A 22,745-nucleotide genomic window follows, 5' to 3' on the forward strand; every position below is an offset into this window, starting at 1 on the left:
ACACATACCTTCACAGTTATTCCCAACCCAATTTCTAGCTCCCTTTGATTAAATAAGAAATACAGCTTTTGTCCTTTATCAAACTGACAGAATTTGCTTGGTCTAACTTGGTTTAGTCAGATCTATGATAATATTAGAATGTTTTATTCCTTTAAATTCTTATTAGAAGACTTTTTTGTTCTGCCTAGGAAATTTTAAGAAATTGTCAAAATTCAGCTATTTCAAGTTGAAAAATTTGAAGAAAATGGGGCAAAGAAATATAATTTGATGCACTTGCTCTACATATAAGTTCCACAAAGTTTTGAAGCTCAAAGACATAATGTTTAAAGCTAAAGGGAACCTTAGAAATTTTGTAATTTCAAGCCCCCCCCCTTCATTTCAGAGACTTACTCTGACAAAAACAGAAGATAGGGTGATTATTTCTTGAACTCTGGACATAGTAACTGCATCCAGAATGTATTAGTTTCTTCTCGTTGATGTTCGGCTTGTTTTGGTTTGAGGTAGCATCAGTTATATGTTAACATAAAACGAATTTGTGATATGCTAAAAGCCCCCAGACATTATTCACAGTTAGAAGAGTAGGTCTCCTTTATCATGCAATTGTGTAATTGATTTTTGAAACTAAAATTCAGAATTTTATACATATTCCTACTAAATGAAAAAAAGATTATCTTATTATGGAAACAAATAATCTGAAATTTGATAGCCTCTGATGATATGGAGTCTGGCCCATAATTATACTAAAATCTCCTCTAAATCATCTCCATTGTGATCATCTAGCCTTATTGTTGTTGTTATCATTCAAAAATTCTCATATTTTAAATGAATTTAAGATAGAAATGGTGTAGAGAAAACTTGCTATTATTTTATATTTAGTGTTTTGTAAACTATTTAACGTGTGATATATAACAGGGAATCATTGTTTTGTAGCTGAATTAAAAAGCATTAGAATGTGAGCTCATCTTCTATAAGTTTACTGTAATCATCTATATTACTGTTAACATTGTTATCTTCATTGTTATTATATTTACCATAACTGCAAACTTTTAGAATTTAATTTTGACATTCAACTATTCTCCACCCTATGCACCTATTTTTATTTAAACAAGTCAGGACAATGATCTTAATTTCAGAACCAGAAGTAGAATTCAAATCTCCTGGGTCCCAATCTACTTCCCCTTTCCAGGCTCTCTTTAGTATCGTCTCAAAATAAAATATTTTTACAGTTATTTCCTAAATCTTTGACATCTTACTCTCCTCATCTTAAGTGAGAGAGGCTTACATACAATTAGCACTGTTCATAATCATTTCTACACTTTTTTCAGTTCTCTCATTGTCCAGATTCTAGAGGAGTTGAATCAGCCTTTGTGATGTAGTGGAAAAAACAGTGACTTTGGAACCTAAGACCCCAGGATAAAATCCCAACTCTGCTACGTAGAATTGGTACAATTGTGGGTAAATCACTCTATTTTTCTGGTGCTTATCTATAAAACTTTCCTCATATATAAAACAATTAAGTTGGAGCAGAATATCTGTTGTCCCCTTTAGCTGTAAATCCTATCATGCCTGATTGCTTCCTCCTTAAGGAAAAGGTTGCACTTTAAAGGTTATGTAGTTATAAAAAAGAAATTTTGATTCCACCTGATTATAAGAAATTCTATTAATGAAGGGTATTTTGTCTATTATCCTCTTTCCAAATTACATATTTTGATAATTGCACCCCTGACTTTAAATAAATATTGCTATATTGTGAAAATATTTCAAATCCTAAAGAACCACCACATCATTTTGAGTAGTAAAACATTTTAAACTATATTCTGCTCATATGTTATCTATATCTTTCAAATGCTTCTGAGTGAAATTAGCCATTTATTTTTATTAAAGTTTATTTTTGCTATACAATTCTTTGTTTCAGATTTTCCATATGATACATTTAAAAGTCATATTTTATATCCTATGTTTTTTAAATATTGTTAAAAGAGCTAAGGAAAAGATTTATTTTTATTTTTCTCTTTACTCTATAGGAGTAAGAAAATAGAGTCCATGGGATAAATAAAAATTTTATAATGGATCTAACTATTGATAATTTGATTTTAAACATATTAACTAAATAGTTTTTGCTTCCTTTCTGACTTCTTGAGTGGATCAATTTTTACAGTTCCTGAATATTTATCTGTGTCCTTATTTTGTGACAAATGAAAACTTATATTGAACTTGAGACCAAAAACCTTTTCATGAATTTCTTATGAGCTGCAAAATAATGATTTATGAACTCAAAATCATCCACTAATTGGTCACAAGATGGTATACTATGTATTCTAAATCTTTTATCATGTATGTCCTATATATATATATATATATGTATATATATATGTATATATATATATATATATATATATATATAATTCCCAATGGCTTTAAGGTCCTGACAAAATTTTAAAATATCACTTTCCTACAAAAAAAATATGTGCCTAAACATCTAGATTTTTGAAAAAGGTTAATTCAGCATGCAAACAAATTTAATTGATAATTTCATTTACATTATGGTGTGTTGCACAAAGAAAAATCAATTCCTATAGTCAGTGACCCTGTTTCAACCATTAAGAAGAATTCATAAGATTATTCTTTGTCAGTATCTTAGAAATGAACTGCGGTCTGGATTGCATTTAGAGTTGGTGTTAGATTTATCTAGGTTGACCCTTTCATTTTACATATGAGGAAATAGGTTGCATGTACCTTTTACTTCAGTTATTGGGGTAGAGTTTCACAAATAGGACTATTTAATGTTAGTTACTCATCTCCTACTTTAGAAGCTAATTTTTCTCATCCAAGAAAAAGTCTTACTACCACACTCAAAATTTTATCATTAACATTAATTATAAGTCATGAGTGTCTATTTTTCAAGTTCTTTTTTACATAAGAAATGAAAAAATAATTTTACTTGTGTTACCCTTATAGTAAACTCCTCAGTTATGTATCTAAAGTCTATTCACAACCTGACTTCAACCTGTCTTTGAAGTCTAGACTTATTTCACATTGGTTTGTATCACAAAATATGTTCCTGAGTAAGAAGCTTGCAGTTTCTCAAATATCACGTTTTATCAACTCTCTCCTCACACCAACCTTCTGGAATACTTGGTTCCCTTAAAGACAGCTCAAGTGTCATCTCTTCTCTAACGTTTCTCCTCTTCTGCCCTACTGTTAGTGCCTGAACACATATATGAATGAACACAGAGGCAGACACACATAGCTTCTTGAGGGCAGGTGCTGGTTTGTTTTTTGTTTGGGTTTTTTTTTTAAATAGAGATAAAGATAGAAATATAGAAAGAGATCCTTATTATTATCTTAGTTCCTAACACAAGACTTATGAATACTTCAGAAATTTTGATGAAAACATATTGAATAATAGCTTTAATAACAATGTTTCACTTGATAGCTTTAATACTATGTACATTTTTTAAAAAAATCTGGACCTGGGATTTCATTGCTCCACTTGAGGACTATCACTCCAATAGATTGGAATCTTTTCTGCATTTTGTTATCTTAAGAGGATTTCTTGAGGGTACTTGCAGATTAAAGGGTTTTCATAAAGCAAATAGATATCAAAGGGAATATGAACAAAACCCCAATGACTATTGTGCTCAAAAATTATTTTGGACAAAAGATAAAGCCATTTTTCATATTCCTTTTCATATTAAACTTGAGAAGTGCCATTTTGGAGGCACATTTGAGTTCTAAGATGGTAGTATACATTAGACCCGAAAGAATTTTTTTGTAAATGGGTGACTAAGACTAAGGACAGATCATGGGAAGTGGGAACAGAGAAAGCTGTATGGTACAGCTCTCTCCTAGTCTATCACACCCTCATTTCAACCCATAATATGAAGGCCAGGCAATCTGAGGTACCAGAGTCTGAATAAGAGATAATCCTGATGTTCTTTTTGTGATGGACGAAAGGACTTATTTACTATATTCAATTTGCTTCTTCTGAGCAAAATGATTGATGTATTTTGGTTTCCAAAACACTTAACACCTTTCACAATTAATAAAATTAAATTTTCGAAAAGAAAATTGTCTTCCATGACTCAAATGCTTATCAATTAAAGAGAAACTAGCATTAAGTAAGATGATGAATTAAGGAATTTCTGAAATTTCTAAAAGCACATAAGATTAAGAAAAAATAATTGGTGAGGTATCATCTGCATTATGAATTTTAAATTCCAAATTAGAGAGTATTTATGCCCAGTTGATTGCCTATGAAACACTTGTCTAGGACAATTTGCTAGCCAAAAATATTCCAAAAGAGTCAAAAGCTATGTACACTTAACTTGGAAAGAAATTTAAAAATTTTTCATTTTATGTCATATAGGTTCCATTCCAAAAAATTCTAATCAAATTCTTTAATTCATACCCGTAGTATAAACAGAAGAGCACAGAAGAAATATTATTTCATGCTGTCTAGAGGTTTACTTTTTTATGTCAAATAAAGTACAAATATCAGGTTTCATTTTGTACACCACAACCCACATCCTATCATAGAATTAATACTGTAGCATTTTCCTTTTGAATTGTTTGAACTACCACGGATTTATGAGGGATTCTTCATCTGGAGTCCATAATATTTTTTTAATATTTGCTAACTGTATTTCTAAATAATTGGTTTTCTTTGTAATCCTATGCATTTAATTTTATTTAAAATATTATTATGAAAAGAGATTTATAGAATTCACCAGATGGCTGAAGGGGTCCATGACACAAAAGCAAAAACCACACTTTTATACTTAGTATAGCTTACTAAAAGATTAAATAATAGGAAATTATATGCTTGTTATACTATTCCTCATAATAAAAATAGCAAATTCAATGCTTAAATTGAAGGTATTTTGATACCCAATAACAAGAAAGAAAAATTTATGCTTAAATTACATTTATGCAACTATGATAAAAATCAGACAAAAGAAAGGTTATATTTTTCTTATTTTCTTAAATAATATATAATTAGAGAAAGAAAAATGTTTGACTCAATGCTTTGAGTTTCTTTGTGACTCGAATAACTATTAATATCATCGTCATTCATAGAAACTTTTATATGCAAATAACAATAAAAATTAATTTTTTTGCTGTTCAAAGGATATATTTCATTAATGATCCAATATATAAGCTACTAAAAATACAAAACCTAAAAAAATAACATTGTTTGAAATTTACTTACTTTTAAATTTACTTTGAGCTTGACTTGTGATTTTATTGTAGTACGGAGATAATTATAAGGAATATAATTTCTTTATAAATTCGATAAAATTAAGTGACTTGAGAAGGGTCATTCAGCCAGTACATGTCAGAGATCATTCAGACTCCATGGCAGTTATCCATACACCAAATAAAACAGTCTCTAAATTTGATATGTTCTGCTGGAGTCCAGAAATTTATGTATGGTAGCAAAGAATATTGCATCAACTTAACTATTACTCAAATTTTATATTGCTCATGAAAACACAGATATTTTATCAATATGTATAGATAGACAACAAAAAAAGTTAACCTGGATTAAATTAGCAGTGGTTATTTAGTCCAAAAATTTCAGGGATTTTGTTAGACTTTCTAAACATGTCATTCTGATAAATCATTGATCATTGAATAAAGACCAGCATCAGTGTCTCTGAATAGGAAAAACAATACATCCCTTGACAATTATAGAGGGAGAGTCTTGTACTTATCAATGTTTAAACTAGAAAGCTCACAGGTCTTTTGCCAGTTCTTTATTCTAAATAGCTTGAAGCATTAAATCTAATAATCTTTTGTTGTCTAACTTTATAATAGATTAGTAGGAGATAGTTTTCTTTCCTTTCTTTACATTCTAAGATATTTTCTTTTACCTTCTCATTTGAGCTTTCTTAAAATAACTTCTTTCTTTAAGGAATCAATTCTTATATTTCAAGTTTTTGATTCTGAAACATCCTTCCAATTTAAGAAAGTCAGTGTCTCTTCCAAGTAAGAGAATTTTCATGGAGTGAACTTAATCTATATGGGAAAACATCATCACGTCTTCCTCAAGAAGTTAAAAGCTTTATCTTCCTCACTGTTTCATGCAGACTTGACCAAGACATTTGACTTTCCTCTGACATTTATCCATTAGTTTAAAGGAATAAATGATACAACCTCTCTTCTTCCTTCCCTGACAATGGACACTTGAGAGCAAATGAGTTCTATGTGTAAAGTGATTTGAAATCCTCAGATGAAAGCTGACATTTAAGCACAGGGATTTTTTTTTTTAATTTTTCATACATCTAATGAACAGTCCTCAGAATCACAGGTTTTTGTGATGATGATTTTTAAAACATCTCAAAGACAGAAGAACCCTAAGGAATCCTTCCCACTCACTCCCAATCACACTACTTCCTCAGTGCTGACTATAATCAGAGACTTGACTTCACACCAATGCAAAGGAGTTAAGCTAGGCAGATTAGATAAAAATATATATCTTTGTAATAACTAAAAATGCTAATACCTAGAGAATAAATTACTCTTGTCCCACCTCCCCAAAATAGTCCAACCTGACTACTGCCACAATGAAAGGATGAAAATATTTCAATTGTAAAAAAGTAAATAAGAGTCAACAAGGAATTAAAATGTTACTAAAAACACTTCTCTACCTTAATTTATTCCTTCAAAAGTATAAGTATGAACAAAAAAGAATGTAAAAGGCATCTGGAACCCTGTTCTTTGTCAAAACTGGGAAGTATGCTTCCATGGATATAACTTTTGTGTGCTTCTATTGTATCCTAATATCTGGAAGCCATAGTTCTGATCATTTTCATCTTTAGTGGCACCTGAATATAAGAAGAGTCACTTTTCTCCATTGTCTCTGAAAAATCTATATTAATTTACTGAAGAGAAATGAAGTCCAAGCTTTATTTCTGCAAAGGAAACACTTTCACACAGCCTTTGGCGAAGTACTTACTCAAATATGGTGGTTTGTAAGGCGCTCGTGTATTAGACAGCAGTCCATCCAGCTCCTTCCTCTCCAGAGTGCTGTGAAGGGCCTTCTCTTTACCAAAGGTGGAGAAAGACCTCTCTGCCCCAGGCTGGGCTTCTGGTGTTTCAAACACTTCAGTGTCTGGCACAGAGTCCATCCCAGGAACGTGCAGATTGCTGCGGTAATCTGCTGCCTGGCGTCCATCTGAGGGGACAAAGGAAGGCATCCAGCATCGATCCGAGTGACCCAAAGCTTTACACTCCTCAGTACAATTGGAGAAGAGATCCATGCCTACAGATAGGAAAAGACACAAATTTTAGATCAAAGCTTCAGCTTCACCAGTGGTCCTGAGAATGGGGATAGCACAAAGGAAATGGAGAGGGGGACTGGTAGAGTCATCATGAACTGGCGAATGAGAAGACTATAACATTGTTTGAATAATGTGGGTCAAACCTAAAGTTCACATAGTAATCTATACATAAGTAGGAAAAGCAATTTCTGGTCGGCAGAACACGAGAAAGCATAGTTCATTTCCTTATGCTCCTTGAGAAAAGTAATGGAATTGGTATTATTCAGAACAAGCATAGAAGTTATCATATTTGAGGAGTGAAGTGGGGAACAGAACTCTCATAATACTCTGAAATGTCACACTGAAGTAACTTAGATGAAAGACCTTTCTAACTTTTAAATGATGATTACTGAACTTTATTTTCTACTGGTATTTTAATGATTGGAGAGAGGGATTTAAAAAGGTTAAAAGGGAGCTCTATGAGGTATTTTTTAAGTATATTATGGGGTGGCTAGGTGGCATATTGGATAAAGCAACTGCCTTGGAGTCAGCAGTACCTGGGTTCAAATCCAGTCTCAGACACTTAGTAATTACCTAGCTGTGTGGCCTTGGGCAAGCCACTTAACCCCATTTGCCTTGCAAAAACTAAAAAAAAAAAGTATATTATGAAATTTTGACATGTAACAAAATGAGAACCCCATGGATAGATAAGAAAAATTAACATGCCTTGGTCAACTGAAATGTCTAAATGAATTTAATTTTCTTAACAGGGAAAAATTCATTTTTACATCTGCTTAATATCACTTTAAGAGGTTGTTCTTGATGGCATTGTATTAGTCCGCACCATCACCAACTAATCACAACTCACTACCTGGAAAGAATCTTATAACAAATAACTGTAATTAGTGACCCTCAATAGCCAAAGTACAGAGTGACCCAGTTGTAGATCCTATTGAAAAATAGGTTATTACTCATTCCATACCAACACCCATTTATTTCAACCAACTCCAAGATGTTTATTTACAAATATTTTAATGCTATTAAGGTTACAAATGAAAATGCTATTCCCATGGACTTCTACCGAATGGCATAACACCAAATACTTTCTATTTAAGAGTGAAATAAACACCTGAGATTAATTATGGGAGCAGTCTTTCTTTTGGCACACTGGTGTAATTTGGTGTAGGGGATCAAAGGTTTTTCCTTATTTTTCAAGTTTAAAGAGCAGATACATCAATAGGTGTTAGAATATAGCTAACAATTACCTTTAGTTAAAAAAAGGCATCTCCCAGAACACAGATGTGGTAAGCTCCTTTCATGTCTTGCTTTACCTATCCCCACTTCCTCCTCAAAACAGTTTAATGTCTTGTACCAGGTATGGTTTTCGCTACTTGCCTCATGAGGAAAAATTCATATTTGTGTCTCTGATAGTATAGAATACTATTTATCACATTTAACTCCTAATATGAGACAAAGAAAAATCCATTTTATATTTCTGTTAAGTGTGGACAAGCATTCATGAATATTTTTCAGAACTCAGTTTTAGTTATTAGGATATTTGTAATTCCCATACAGGGAAAAATGTAATATACTCTATTTTTAAAATGAAAACAATAAACTATAAAAATAAAAATAAAGGTTTTGTTTAAATTTTTACATGATTGTCTAATCAGATATTAATAAAACTAAGCTCTTGAGTCATTGTTATTTAATATCTATCTTGCATTATAAAGTGTTTTATATATATGGGAACTAGGTATTATTTTGCACTATAGAACAACTTTTTTTCCTCCCAGAAATAAAGAACCTTCCTGGTATTATCCACAAGTACTCAGGAGATAAGAGTAGTTATTTACGTAAATGTTTTTTTTTTTTTTAAAAAGGAAGAAACTCCAGGGTTCTTATCATATATTAATCTCACTTTATAATGGATTTTTTATTTTAAATTAGGCTATGTACGATATCAAGTCTGCCTCCGATTCTAACATTCCATTGATAATTGGTATGCAGAAGTCTGGAAATAAATTAGTGAGCAGTCAGCTGTTGAGGAATGCAAATGTGAACTGAAGCTCGGATTATAGAAACAAACTAGAAATAGCATAAAGAAACTTGAAATGTTATAGAAGACCCTTGAAAAGCTCAGTCTTTTATACTATTCCTACCAGTAGTAAAGGAACACAAAAGGAAAAAGGATGGTGGGTGGGAATAAATTTAATTAATTAAGAAAACTAAGGAGTTGAATCTCTCTGGTGTAGATTTTACACTCTTCAAATGAAATTTCTATAGAACTTGAGAAAGATCATAAGTCACTTTTTCACTCACATAGTACTAATGAAAATACCAGTCCTCCTAATATAACTCCTAATATAATTGCCATCTGGGAAGGACAAGAAATAGCTTTTAAAAAAAAAAAAAACATATGAGCCACAAAGATCAAAAGGAATAGGCAAGTATCAGACAGAACTGGAAGTTTTCATTCACAAGGTCACATAAAATGATATTTTCAGTCTCTACTAAGAAAAAATTAAATTGGTCTCTGGCAAAAAGACATTTATATGTTACCAGCTTCATGCCAAGTTGAGGAAATTGCTAACATTTAGCCATGTGTGGCATAATGGCAAAAGGACCAGCCAAAGAATCAGGAAGACATACATTCAAATCCAGTTTCTGATTCCTATTAGCAAAGCACTTTGCAATGACCCAGGCATCTCTTTTAAATTTCAGGTTGCAAAGCTATAAAGGATTTCTATGTATAAATACACACACACACACACACACACACATGCACACACAAATATAGAGAACTCCCTCTAGAAATTTAATGTTTTTCGCCAGAGTAAAATAATTTTTAAAATATTTAATGTCAATAGGCATATTTAGTTTTGATCATTTTTTTTAATAAGTGACAATTAGATACTTTTAAAGAGCTACTTTGATATCTACTACTACTATTATTTACCTTTTTTCCCCTTGGACTGTTCTTATAAATTTGCTGAATTTCCTTTTTGAAGGAAAATGAATATAATCTCTAAAACATTAAATAGTAGTTCTAATAATAAATTATTACTCACTGTACTAACTGTATTGTTTTTAATTAACATCTTTCCTTTTTGTGTGTGTACTTTTTTTACCTGTCCATTATTTTCTATGTGTCTGTATTCTTTTATATATATATTCTCTTGTGAGTTTATGTCATTTTCATCCTTTACCTTTTATATGCAATTGAAAACCTCCTAATAGCTGTACATCTAAATTAACAAAGGTATATCCTTATTAGTTGAAAATGTTATTCATGTACTTCAAAAATAGCTAAACAAAGAAAAAAGTGTTATGTATAGATTTGTTTATATTTGGATAGAGAAGTAGACTTGGAGACAGGGAACTTTGAATGCCAGCTCACACAATAGCCATATGAAGCTGGGAAAATCACTTAAGCTCCACCTAAGTTATGAGATAATATATTCAAAAAACTTTTCAGTCTTTAAAGTCTACTGTGGATGCTACCTATCATTACCAACCACTGTTATTGTTTTTCTTGCTGTTAAAAATAAGCATTGTTTTCTGGAAGAACTTTTAAATTACATTCTAAAGTGAATCTATACAAGAATTCACATCTGTTATAGAAAGGGAATGGTCATAGAACCATGAAATGGACTTATGATTCTACCATATATAGTGTAAATCCTTTGCTTCTCTATTAAACAGAATATTTGGTCAGAGAATGCAATGTCTAGAGAGATCCTTGGCCATCTTTTCTTTCTTTCTTTTAAAGTGTTTAGTATTTTCCAAAATGTTCTATTAAAAACTCCAATAAAAGGGTAGAAATTTCCTTTGACCTTCTAACATAACCTTTCTTTTGGAAATTCTGCTATAAAATTAGTTCAAGTGACTATAAATAGATGAAATCGGATGTTTCAATAAGCAGAGAGAAACCCTCTGTTTATTTTTCTTTGGGGAAGTAGCAGTCTTTAGAGCACAGCAAGGGAAAGCAAACAACTAGAATGGCTGTGTAAGCACAGGCTCTGATTTTGTAAAAGAAAACTATCTATAAACATTGTGAGCATTTCAGATTTTTAAAAATTCAAAAGTCGAATACCTAAACAAGAATTTACCAAGTCACAGACATACTAACATTGTCTAATCTTAATTAACAATACACAATACTGCGTTCTCTTCCACTTGTGCATTTATTTTGAGCATACTAACTATGCACACGTTTACTAGGTATAGTATAGTATATAATATACTAGTATGGTATACTAGTATACATTAGGATAAAGTGCTCTACAGACAGATAATAAATACTCTGACACATAAAATCTAATATCTTCCCTTAAATTTGAGCCAAAAAACCCAGAAGAAAAAGAAAGCTTAATTTGATTCTTGTTACTTGATTCTTATCCATATCCTCAGTGTGTCAAAGTCAGGTGAAGTGACACATGAAAAATATGTTGTTTTCTCAATATTTTGGCCATTTTCAAAAATATTTCAGAATACATCCTTTCCTTTATATCTGTTTCCCTAAGGTATTTATTGTTTTACCATTCAGAAATAATTTCTACCAAAATAAATTACAATTCATGTGAGAGGCTGTCTGCAAAGATATATTTAGTCAAAATTTAAAATAATATTTTGCAACTAGAAAATCTCTTCGCTTATAGTTAGAGAAAATAAAAAAACAAGTGAAAACAAATTGTAATTTCTAAAATGTGAGTTTCCCTGTAATTTATGCTGTTTTCTATTGAATATAATTTCACAAAATATTGAATATCATTTTACCATGCAGAGTTTTCATATGCATATAATATATAGTTTTTGAATTGTTTAAATAAATATCAAGAATATCAATATCATTCACTTTTTGACCATCTCTAGTCCTCTTTTAGACATTTTATTTCTTTAAGGAAATCAGATATTGATTTGTATTTAAAAATAAAAAAACAAATTCAAACTGAAGATGAAAAATCTATTCCCACACTATAGACATCTACATTACAAAACTGAAAAAAAATTAATACACCTGTCCTCTTTTCTAGATTTATCACAATTTGCACAATCTACAAAGAATTTTCCCTAACTTCTCCAACTTCATCTTAAAAAAAATATCTTTCCCATACCAATTTGAATCATAACACTTTACCAGAAACCATAAAGCAGCCTTTCCACAGAGGACAAGAAACATGTCTTTTCCCCATAACAACATGGAAGATGATTTACCTGCATCCAGATTTTGAAGGAAGTGGGAAAAGGGAAGATGTCTCTGGATCTTAACTGAATCCTTTTTTTTTGGGGAGGGGGTTGTTTTTATAATTTTATGTCACCATTGACAACCAACCATAAACCATGCTTTATTTGCAATTCAGGATGAGGAAATATTTAAAGTAAATATTTTATTTAAAATAACATTAGATATCAAGACAAAAAAATTAATGTTCTTAGAAATTATTTTGATTTTAACTAATTGCTTTCAATGCAAGGGGCATGCTTCAATTTAATATTGTAGCAGTATCAAAAGATAGCATCCCCTCATTTCCCACTTAAGAGAGATACTTCCAGGAATACATAAAAAATATTCTCCCAGTTTCCTGAAAGACATTCACCTGAAGTAGGTGAGTTAAGTAGGAGAGGAAACTGAAGTTAAAACTCAAAAGGACAAAAGCCACAAATAACTGATCACTTGCTTGAATTCCACATAAAATGAATTGGTCTGAGCCTAGTTGCTCATGCATCAGTACCAACTACATGCTGACACTTATACCAACATACATCCTTACTGGAAATTGCCATTTTAAACTTTTCTTCAAAGTACAAAAGAAACATAACTTTATTCATCACTTAGGCCACTGCTACACACAGCTAAAGTCTAATACACGAATGATATTAGATATTAGATATATCTCAGATAAACCAACAATATTGGGAATGTTTGATGCCTTACTACACCCCAAAATGCTTTATTAGATTTGTAAATCAACAAAAGACTGCCTTTTTCAAGTCATTTGGCACATTTTCTCAATTGGTAAATCATTTCAGAGCATTTTTAAATGTACTGAATATCTTAGTGATTTTAAGGACAGTTAATTTGGATTTTCTCTAGTGCTGTTTTTGCATGAACTTATCCCATTTCTCTGGCTCCCTGCCATACCTAAGCAATACGTCAATGGCACACTAAAAACCTCGGGAAGCACCTTGACAAGACTATAGACAGAAAGTGCCACAGAGCAGTGATCAAACAGAAGAGTTTCCCCACATGGGGCCAGGTGCAGAGGGAAACTGACAAAGCTCATGTGATTCTCTCTGCAGCTGCCAGCATCTGTGAAGCTCCTCTGTGCAAATGAGTGGTGATAATCTGTGGCTGTGAGGGACCTCCCTCAGGAGGAGGGAAGGAAAGGGAGGAAAAGATCAACAAAGAACATAGAGAGAGAGAGGGAGGGAGGGAGAGAGAGAGAGAGAGAGGGAGAGAGAGAGAGAGAGAGAGAGAGAGAGATGTGTGTACATAAATATTGATACAGAACCAGGAAACTCAGAAACTCAGAAGCAAAGAAGTGAAGAAGGACAACCACATAAAAGTCAGATAATGGTGCTTTTATATTGAAAATATGTATGCTATCCATCCAGTATTTCTTTCAGGTGATAAATCTGGTCATTAACTGCATCAAATGTCAATTGAGGCACTAATGAAATTTCATTAAATATTTGCTTTTCTTACTCTGAAAATATATAGATTTCTTAGAGAATATGTATCTCCTAATATAACATCTCTGAAATATCATCAGTAATTATCCTTAAAATAAAAGGAAGGGAGGAGGATTTTTAAAAAGAAACTATCAATATGATACTTTCATCTTGTTTTGGGGAGACAATTTTGCAGCCATTGGTGGTTTACAAGTTTGTAGCTTATCATAAGCTTTTAAAAGAATATAATTTAATATTCTATAAGTAGGAGCTAGAGTAGATATGTGATTTCACTAGTATAGGGAAATTCCTGGTGTTAAAACTTTCTCAACTTAAGAAGCCACAGCTTGAATCTTCTCTTTTACTAATAGTCCTGGAAAATTGTCTCCAGCGCTGAGAAGTTAAATGACTCGTCAGGACTGACACAACCACTATGTATTAGAAGTGGGATCCCAGGTGATCCCATGCTTTCTGTCCACTAATCTGTCCACTACAATATAAAGAAGCAGCAGTTTGATTTTTTTTTAAGTAAAAACAATCATTGGATGGATTATAGTTCAAAATATAAATTTAAATATTTTGTTTCTATCCAATGATATTTAATATTGCATCAGGTATATATTCATGGAATTCTCACAAAATGAATAAATACACATTTAGAACAGTAAGTTTGAATCTTGTTTTTTATAATAGAAAATGTTTTTTTTTTTATTTTGGTAAGAAAAAAGAGAGAAAGAGAAAAAAAGAAAGAAACTAAGAAAGAAAAAGGGAATAAATATTTTCATTTCATGTGTCCCAGAAGTTCATATGGAGCTTTTTTTTTCAAATGTTTTGAAGCCTCAGGGAGAATTTGTCAGAAACATTACAATAGTGGCAATCCTTGGTGCATCTAAAATAAAATAGCTGCTGGGAAGATAAGGCAATAAAATTCCATCTTTGAAATTCAGCTCTTTTTACAGCTGTTTATTCCTTCCTCTCCTGTTAAGTTATTATGGGTCATTATGTCTGATGGACTAAACATTAGAAATGTTCATTGACACATAAATTTTGTCCAAAAAATTAAATACATCTAAAAAGACTTTTAGATATTATTGCTTTTAATTTTTAAATGAATAATAAAATTAATCAGAGTACAGACTGTTGTATCAGAAAATCTGTTTTGTTAAATGAATGAAAGAATTGAAATAAACATCTTTTTAAAAGAAAACAATAAATCATATCCCATATATAGGACAAAAATGAAAGGGACTTTGTCCTCAGATATAAACTTCTGGCAAGATCTGGTTTGTTGTCAGGTTCCCAGACACTAAATAGATGCTCTGTTCACTTAGCGTGAAGGCTCGCAAGGGGCAGGGACCTCCAGGGACTCTTGGCACTTCTCAAGTCTCATTAGGTCTGCATATTAATGACTTGCAGCTATATAAAGGACCCTTGAGCAGCCCCTCCTTTTTTTCCCTTCCTCCAGTCTGGGTTTCCCAAGGCAAAGGGCAGCAGTAGACACACTACCTATTAGCCAAATAGAAAGCCTGTGGCAACCACCACTGCCAAGAGAACTGGGTGTATAAAATATCCTTTGCTATACTGCCCCAGTATGTCACTCAATGATTCTAAACATGGTGTAATATCAGGGAATGGGGCATCCCTATAACAGTTTACATGGGGAAAAGAATTTCTCCACAATTCTATGGTAACAAATGAAACAGAACAAAGACGTCACCTCAAACTTTGCTGAACATAGATGGTCAAGTGACATATAATATCAGTAGTCACAAGAATAGTGTTATCTCTCTTGTTTCTATTTCTGTAATATACCAAAATTATTCTCCCCCTAAAAGTTACAAATCTAAAATAATGATAGAGTTGGAAAGAAATCCAGGCTTGTCAGTGACTCCCCTATCATGTTAAAATAGAAATACCTCTATCTGTAGCTCAATAGAAATCATTGATTAGAAACCATGAGATAAACAACATTAATATATCATCTAGAGGAAAAGATAAGCATTAACCCATTATCAAATCACATCCCCAAACTGACCTCCAAAATGTATTAAAACAGTGCTTAGCTATTTTTTTTTCCTCATATCCTATACAGAACTTGATATAGTGGCAATTTCATTGCTTCACAAATAAAGAGGAGTAGATTCTATCTCCAGTGCACCATTTATAGACTATATAACCTTGGATAAGTCCCTGGGCCTTGGGATCTCTGAGCTTTAGAAGCTTGATCTATAAAATGAAAAATTAATGATTGCTTTTTTGGCTTTGGGGAAAAAAATGACTACTTTAATTCCCATCCAGATTTAGGATTCAGCTATTTCAGTCCAGTCAACCCCCCCCACTTCAATAGTATTTAAACCAAATATGCTTCTATAAAACCTACAATGAATACCTACATGATAAAATATGCCAAAAATCTATAAATCTTATGTAAAGATTGTCAGAATGAGCATGAAATTACCTCTTGGCATATGCCTTTCCCCATGATACATACAAACAACATATGTGTATGGATACATATAGGTATACAGAGACACATATATGGATGATATGAAACTATCTAAAAGATCATACTTCCTGGATCTTTTTTCTAAAACAAACATTTTGAATCACCTAAGGTCACACTCACCAGAAGACTGACCCCGGTTGGTGGCATCATGGTCACTGTCTCCTTGCTCACTGTCTCCATGTCCACTGTCCTTAGAGCTTACTATGTCAGCTTCCTGGAATGCAGAACTAGAAGTGCAAAAAATGTTAGTATTAGAATAAACATCATAAAGAGGATACTCGGAAAATATTCTTCTGCCATCACATGGCCACAGATGGTGCTGCATGTACACAGATCTTTTGGTAGCATGTAGTTTTGCAGGATGCTGATTTTCTTACTCTTAATTAAACTTAAAAAGCAATCAGCACTAATAATCATAATAATGATTAATAATAATAATGACTAATGATAATCAATTTGTTGATCTCTCTGAGTCACATTTACATTATTATTGCCATTCATAAATCCTATATTTTAAAATTATTTGCTCTCACCCCTTATATAAAATCACACCCAGATCAATTAGTATTTAATATTAGAAGGTGCTGAGGTGTGTGAATTTATAGAAAACTAAATCAATGCATTCATCTATTTGTAATTGACTCAAAGACATACAATTTGTGTTACTATACTGATTCCTAAACATCAGTGTATTTGTGTTTCCCCTTTGGCTTAACTGTTTTTCAAATTCCTCTTTTTGCCCTTCCTACTTTGTATTATCACCAAGAAGGTCACAAATCCTTCACACACCATTCTAGGATCAAAGATTCCATACCTGTTTACCCGACGAGGTCTGTCAACTAGATAACTGAGCTCTGCTCGCTGATGTTTAGTCTAGAAAAAATAAATCAAAAGCATTTGAACTCCAAATGTTAAAAAAAAAAGAAAATAATAGCCTCAAAAGCAGACATGTATCCATTGCTACATATCTGAACATTTAAGAGAGGCTGTCTTGAGACCTCAAATTAGACTCTAGAGGAAAAGTGAAAGGGAGGTGGAAAAGAGAAAGGGAGGTAGAAAACTTGCAAACATGCAGACATTATAAACTGATTTATTTTTTTTTTATTCTGTTGAAGGTGAGGAGCCTGGGAGATGGGGGGAACAGAAAAGCTAGACCTTACAAAACAAAAGTTATTTTTAAGTGACTTCAAATTTAAAAGGTGATCTTAATTTTAAATGAGGCATATACCACCCTACAGTAGCTGTTGTTTACCTTTTATTTTGAAATATGTATAATCTGCCTTCATTGGCCCAGTAAATGTGTAGGAGTGTATCCTTAGTTAATGTAATAAAAATAAACAGCACACTTTTAATAAGAAAAAAGTTTGAATATTTTCTTGGAAATTCTTTTTGCCACTTTATTTTCAAAATGTGCTTCCATACAAATGAGCAATACAAATAGTCATGAAAAGTCAATTAATAAGCTCTAATTCTCAAAGTGAGTAAAGCACCTCCCAAGAGAAGAGTTCATAAAAGCCCAAGGTTCTTTTTCCCTTTAAATCAACCACTGCACTCTTTTTCCCACACAGCATACACACTTTCAAGGGGGTACACACATTCTTGTACATAAACCAACTTACTCACCAATCTCTGCCCCACTCCTACCCTCTCCCATTTTTTGCTCTTTGCCCTTTCTCCATCATTAAGAAAAAAAAAACTGAAAGTGGATTGCTTGGACAAATGCTTTTTAAAAGAATTCTAACAGCACTGAAAGATCAAAGAAGAGGGGCAAGAGAAGGAAGGTCATTAACTAAGAGAAATAGAGCTGAACTGGTGATTGTGAAACCATTCCTTTAGTCTAATCTAGCAATGGGCAGTGCCAGGCCAACTTCATTCAAATTCACGCGGTGTGGCCATGTGGCTGCAACAGTGTCTGTGTTGCTGTCCAGAGTAGAGAACTGCTGGCTGGCTCTCTTTGCAATGGGAGTTCAGAAGAAAGGGAGCTGATAACTCATTCAATCAAAGGTACATTCGAGTTTGGACGACTGTGTAGAGTTAAAACACACGGTTAGCTTCTGTTTACAGGCGATTGAAAGCATTGATAAACAAAGTAAATGAGAATTCACTTTATTAAACACTGGGACAGACAGACACAGAGTAGAAAAGATGTTTGAATGTGTGCTGGAGTTCACTCCCCTTCCATCCCTCCCTTTTCCTCCTCCCAGATTGGCTTTCTGAGAACCTAATGGACAAAAAGGGAGTTGGAAAGAAGGAAGAGGGGAGGTGGGGTTAATAGTGGAGAAGTACAGGAGAAGAGGAATTAAAATGGTAGTGGAGGAGAGTGCACAGAGGAATTGGGAGCATCTGGTTATACAAGGAGGAAGGAGAGTGCCAGTCTCCTACCCCAACGTTACAAGGAAGCTAAGATCCTAAAAATAAATTAAATAAATAAATACACAGGGCAGCCGAGGCGAGAAAGAGTACGGTGCACCAGTGATGGATGTGCCGGGCTAGAGGAGGCTTTCTGATGGAGGAGATGATAGATGGTGGTCCTTTCGCTTGAGCCTTACCTCGTTGGACAGTATGCTGCCGTTGGAGATGATGTCGGGCTGCTGGTCAGTGTAGCCAGTGACGATGGCCCCGCAGGGGTTGTGCTCAGTGTCGGTACTCCGGGAAGGGCTGCAGGGTTTGAGGAACATCAGGTCGGTCTTGGCAGACTCTGGAGTCAGGCAGACCTGATAGCAGTAGTTCTGGTTATGATGATGGGAACCGAATCCTCCGGACTCCTCCACTGGTACCTGTGCGGGGTTGCTGGGTACATTGGAGCTCTGAACCAACATAATGTCCGACTTGCTGAGCTTCTTCTTGCGAGCCCGAGCTTGACGGCTGCAGCAGGAGGAACCCCCGCCGCCTGCTCCCCCGCAGCAGCAGCAGCAGCAGAGACAGCAGTCGCTGGCCAGGCACGTGTATATGTTCAGCTTTTTCTCCTTCTGGCAGCGTACCGCCAGCACTATCATGGCCAATAGGAAGATAAAAGACACTGAGCCCAAGGCGATGATCAGAATGAGAGTGAGGTCCAGTGAGGTCTCCCCGCCGCCTGAGCGACTGGGGCGCTGGTGTTCTCCCCCGGGACCCCCTCCTGCTCCGCCCCCCCCGCCGCCGCCCAAGGGTTCCACGGCCCCGTCTACCAGCTGCACCTGCAACGTGGCGGTGGACGACAGCGGAGGTTGCCCGTGGTCCCTCACCTCGATCACCAGCTCGTAAGGCCGCTGGGGGTCGCGCTTGGCCGGTACCCTGCGCGCTGTGCGGAGCTCCCCCGTGCGCCAGTCCATGCGGAATAAACTCATCTCATTGCCCCGCACGATGCTGTAAGTGAGGCGGGCGTTCTCTCCGTCGTCCGCGTCCACGGCCGCCACCCGCGTCAGCAGATAGCCTGGCTCCGCGGAGCGAGGGAGCACCTCGCGCGCCGGAGTCCCGTTGCGCCCGGGAAGGGGCGCCACGATGGCGGGAGCGTTGTCGTTCTGGTCCACGATGAGGATGTTGACCGTGGCGTTGCCGGCCAGGGCCAGGGGGCTGCCCGCGTCCCGGGCTTCCACTTGGAAGCTGAAGTCCTTGAGCTGCTCGTAATCGAAGGAGCGCAGCGCGTACAAGTAACCGTTCTCCGAGTTGATGGACACGTAAGTGAAGACGCTCATGCCCTGGATTTGGCAGTCCAGGATAGAGTAGGCGAGCTGGGCGTTGGCCCCTTCGTCTCGGTCGGTGGCGCTCACCGCGTAGATGTAGGCGCCCGGCACGTTGTTCTCGGTCACATACACGTCGTAGACCGGCTGGCTGAAGCGCGGGGCGTTATCGTTCACGTCCGACACCTGCACCTGGATGGACTTGCTGGTGGCCAGCGCGGGCTCGCCGCGATCCCGGGCCACCACCGTCAGAGTGTACGAGTCCCCCGCCTCCCGGTCCAGCGGGGTCTCCGTCACGATGGTGTAGTAATTCTTGAAGGAGGACTTGAGACGGAACGGCACGTCTCCCAGCAGCTCACACTGCACCTGCCCGTTCTCCTCGGAATCGCGGTCAGTCACGCTGAACAGGGCCACCACGGTGCCGGGCGCCGCGCCCTCACTCACAGCTTCCTTGACTGTGCTGAAGCTGATCTCGGGCGCGTTGTCATTGGCATCCAGCACCCGCACCAGGACCTTGCAGTGCGCCGGCACGGCGTTGGGCCCCAAGTCCTTGGCTTGCACGTACACCTGGTAGACGGGACTCTCCTCATAGTCCAGCTCCCCGCTCACCTCCAGGCGTCCGGTCCGGGGGGACAGACCGAAGAGCTCCCGCGCCCTCGGTGAGATGTGGCTGCTGAACGAATACACCACCTCCCCGTTGGGGCCCTCGTCTGGGTCCGTGGCGTTCAGCTGAATGACCAGGGTCCCTAGGGGCGAGTTTTCAGGCAGGGACACGGTGTAAACGGGTTGGTCGAAGGAGGGCACGTTATCGTTGGAGTCCAGCACTCGGATAGTGAGCAGGGCCGTGCCCGTGCGCTGTTGCTGAGGGGGTGCACCCCCTCCCCCGGCGCCTCCTGCCCCTCCTCCTTCTCCTCCACCTCCCCCGTCCACCGCGGTCAGCACGTAGCGGTGCACCGCCTGCTGCTCCCGGTCCAGCGGCTTCTCCAACACTAGCTCGGCGAAGCGGTTGCCATCGCCCTGGGTCTGGACATCGAGAGAAAAGTAACTGTTGGGGGTGATCTCGTAGTCGCGCAGGGAGTTGGTGCCCACGTCTGGGTCGAAGGCACTCTCCAGTGGGAAGCGGGTGCCCGGGGTGGCGCTCTCTGAGATCTCCACGGTCAGATCGGGCTCTGGGAAGGCTGGTGGGTTGTCATTGATGTCCAACACCTCGATCTCCACCCGGAACAGCTCCAGAGGGTTCTCCAGGAAGACCTCCAGGTGCAGGACGCAGGAAGGGCTCTGTTTACAGATCTGCTCGCGGTCGATCTTCTCGTTCACGTACAGCACCCCGGTCTCCAGGTTGAGGTCCAAGTAAGGGGTCCTCGAATTGGGGACCGTCTGGAAACGACGAGCCGAAAGTTTTGTAATGTCCAAGCCCAGATCTTCGGCGATATTGCCCACGAACGTGCCATGCTCCTGCTCTTCCTGCACTGTGTAGTGCAGCTGGCCAAGGACTCCCTCCACCATCCAGAGCAAGGCAAAGAATAATAGCACAATCATCTCCAACCGGGGGGGAAAAAAAGGAAAGGTTTCTCTGCAGCCAACAGCCCCCCAAGCACTCCACCTCCCCCCCCAGCAAAAGCCTTCAAAAATACAAATAAAAGTGCACTGCGTGGCAGGACTGCCGGGGCTGGGGTATCTTGGAAAGATTTAGAATTCCTTTTGCTTCATTTTAGGGTTCTACCCCCCACCACAGCCTCTCCTTTTTCGCGCTTGGCACAAGAAGGAAGGCAGACGTCCCCGCTCCTCATCTGTAATCTTACCACTGGCCAATTAATAAGATAATGGTAATACAGTATTTCAGCTTCTTTTATTTATTCCGATAGTCTTGGCGCAGGGTAGTGCAGGCAAATCCCAAGGAGGAAATTTCGATATTTCAAGACTGTCCTCGGTTTGTCTTCCTGCTGATGGGAGGAGGAGGAGGAAGAAGAGGAGGAGGAGGAGGAGGAGGAGAAGGAAAAGCAGAACGAGGAGGAAGAAGAGAAGGAGCAGGAGATGGGAGAGATGTCGCTGGAGCCGTTGAACATGCCTCTTAATTAAAATAATAATAATAATAATAATAAACCCCTGGTAAAAAGCACAAGCAAAAAAAAATGTTTGTAACCAGCGAGATTTTATGTAGAAAAAAGCACCAATGCTTTGCAGCATCAAACTTTCATTCCCTTCGGTTTTCTGGTTGAATTTCTCTTCTTAAATATTTCTCTCCCCTTGTTTTCATTTTAGGGACATTTCCAATCTCTTCTCTCACTGTCTTCAGTCTTGCTCTTTAAAAATGTAGTGAGCAGTTTCTTGCCTGGCGTTTCTTCCTAACCTCTTTCCCTCTCACTCTCTCTCTCTCTAACCTATCTCTCTCTCTCTCCTCTTTGCTTCTCTCCTTCAGTCTTAGATGCAGCTTCTGGGATCTCTGCTGGCAGTTTCTGAGCTCCGAGCGCTCGGCTTCTCTGTTTTTGCGCAGCGCCCTCCATCTGCCAACCAATTGGCGAGCAGCAACACCCACTAGGGTGGAAGCTGATTGGATATACCGGACGTCAAGCAGGGCGCGTCACAAGACAACTAGGCGGGGAGGAGGAGGAGGCGAGTTTGGTTCCAGAACAGGTCTGG

At 37.0% G+C, this 22,745-nt stretch overlaps 1 protein-coding gene across 1 annotated transcript; it reads right to left on the reverse strand.

Moving 5' to 3' along the window:
* Window positions 1–6,911: 6,911 nt before the first annotated feature.
* Window positions 6,912–22,470, reverse strand: PCDH10 (protocadherin 10). Its single transcript, XM_074231578.1, has 4 exons — window positions 18,996–22,470; window positions 17,261–17,319; window positions 16,567–16,673; window positions 6,912–7,267 (listed from the first exon to the last, which is right to left on the reverse strand). The coding sequence occupies exons 1-4, from the start codon at window positions 21,642–21,644 to the stop codon at window positions 6,912–6,914; spliced, it is 3,171 nt and encodes a 1,056-aa protein (XP_074087679.1). The 5' UTR covers window positions 21,645–22,470.
* Between the last annotated feature and the right edge of the window lie 275 nt (window positions 22,471–22,745).

This window comes from Macrotis lagotis, chromosome 3, assembly GCF_037893015.1.
Source record: "Macrotis lagotis isolate mMagLag1 chromosome 3, bilby.v1.9.chrom.fasta, whole genome shotgun sequence".
Classification (NCBI taxonomy): domain Eukaryota; kingdom Metazoa; phylum Chordata; class Mammalia; order Peramelemorphia; family Peramelidae; genus Macrotis; species Macrotis lagotis.

Coding starts and splice junctions, on each gene's coding strand:
- PCDH10 (XM_074231578.1), bottom strand. CDS start 21,644: ATGATTGTGCTATTATTCTTTGCCTTGCTCTGGATGGTGGAGGGAGTC. Junction 16,674..17,260: donor AGACCTCGTCGGGTAAACAG/GTATGGAATCTT, acceptor TTGCACTTCTAG/TTCTGCATTCCAGGAAGCTG. Junction 7,268..16,566: donor CAACCGGGGTCAGTCTTCTG/GTGAGTGTGACC, acceptor TCCTATCTGTAG/GCATGGATCTCTTCTCCAAT.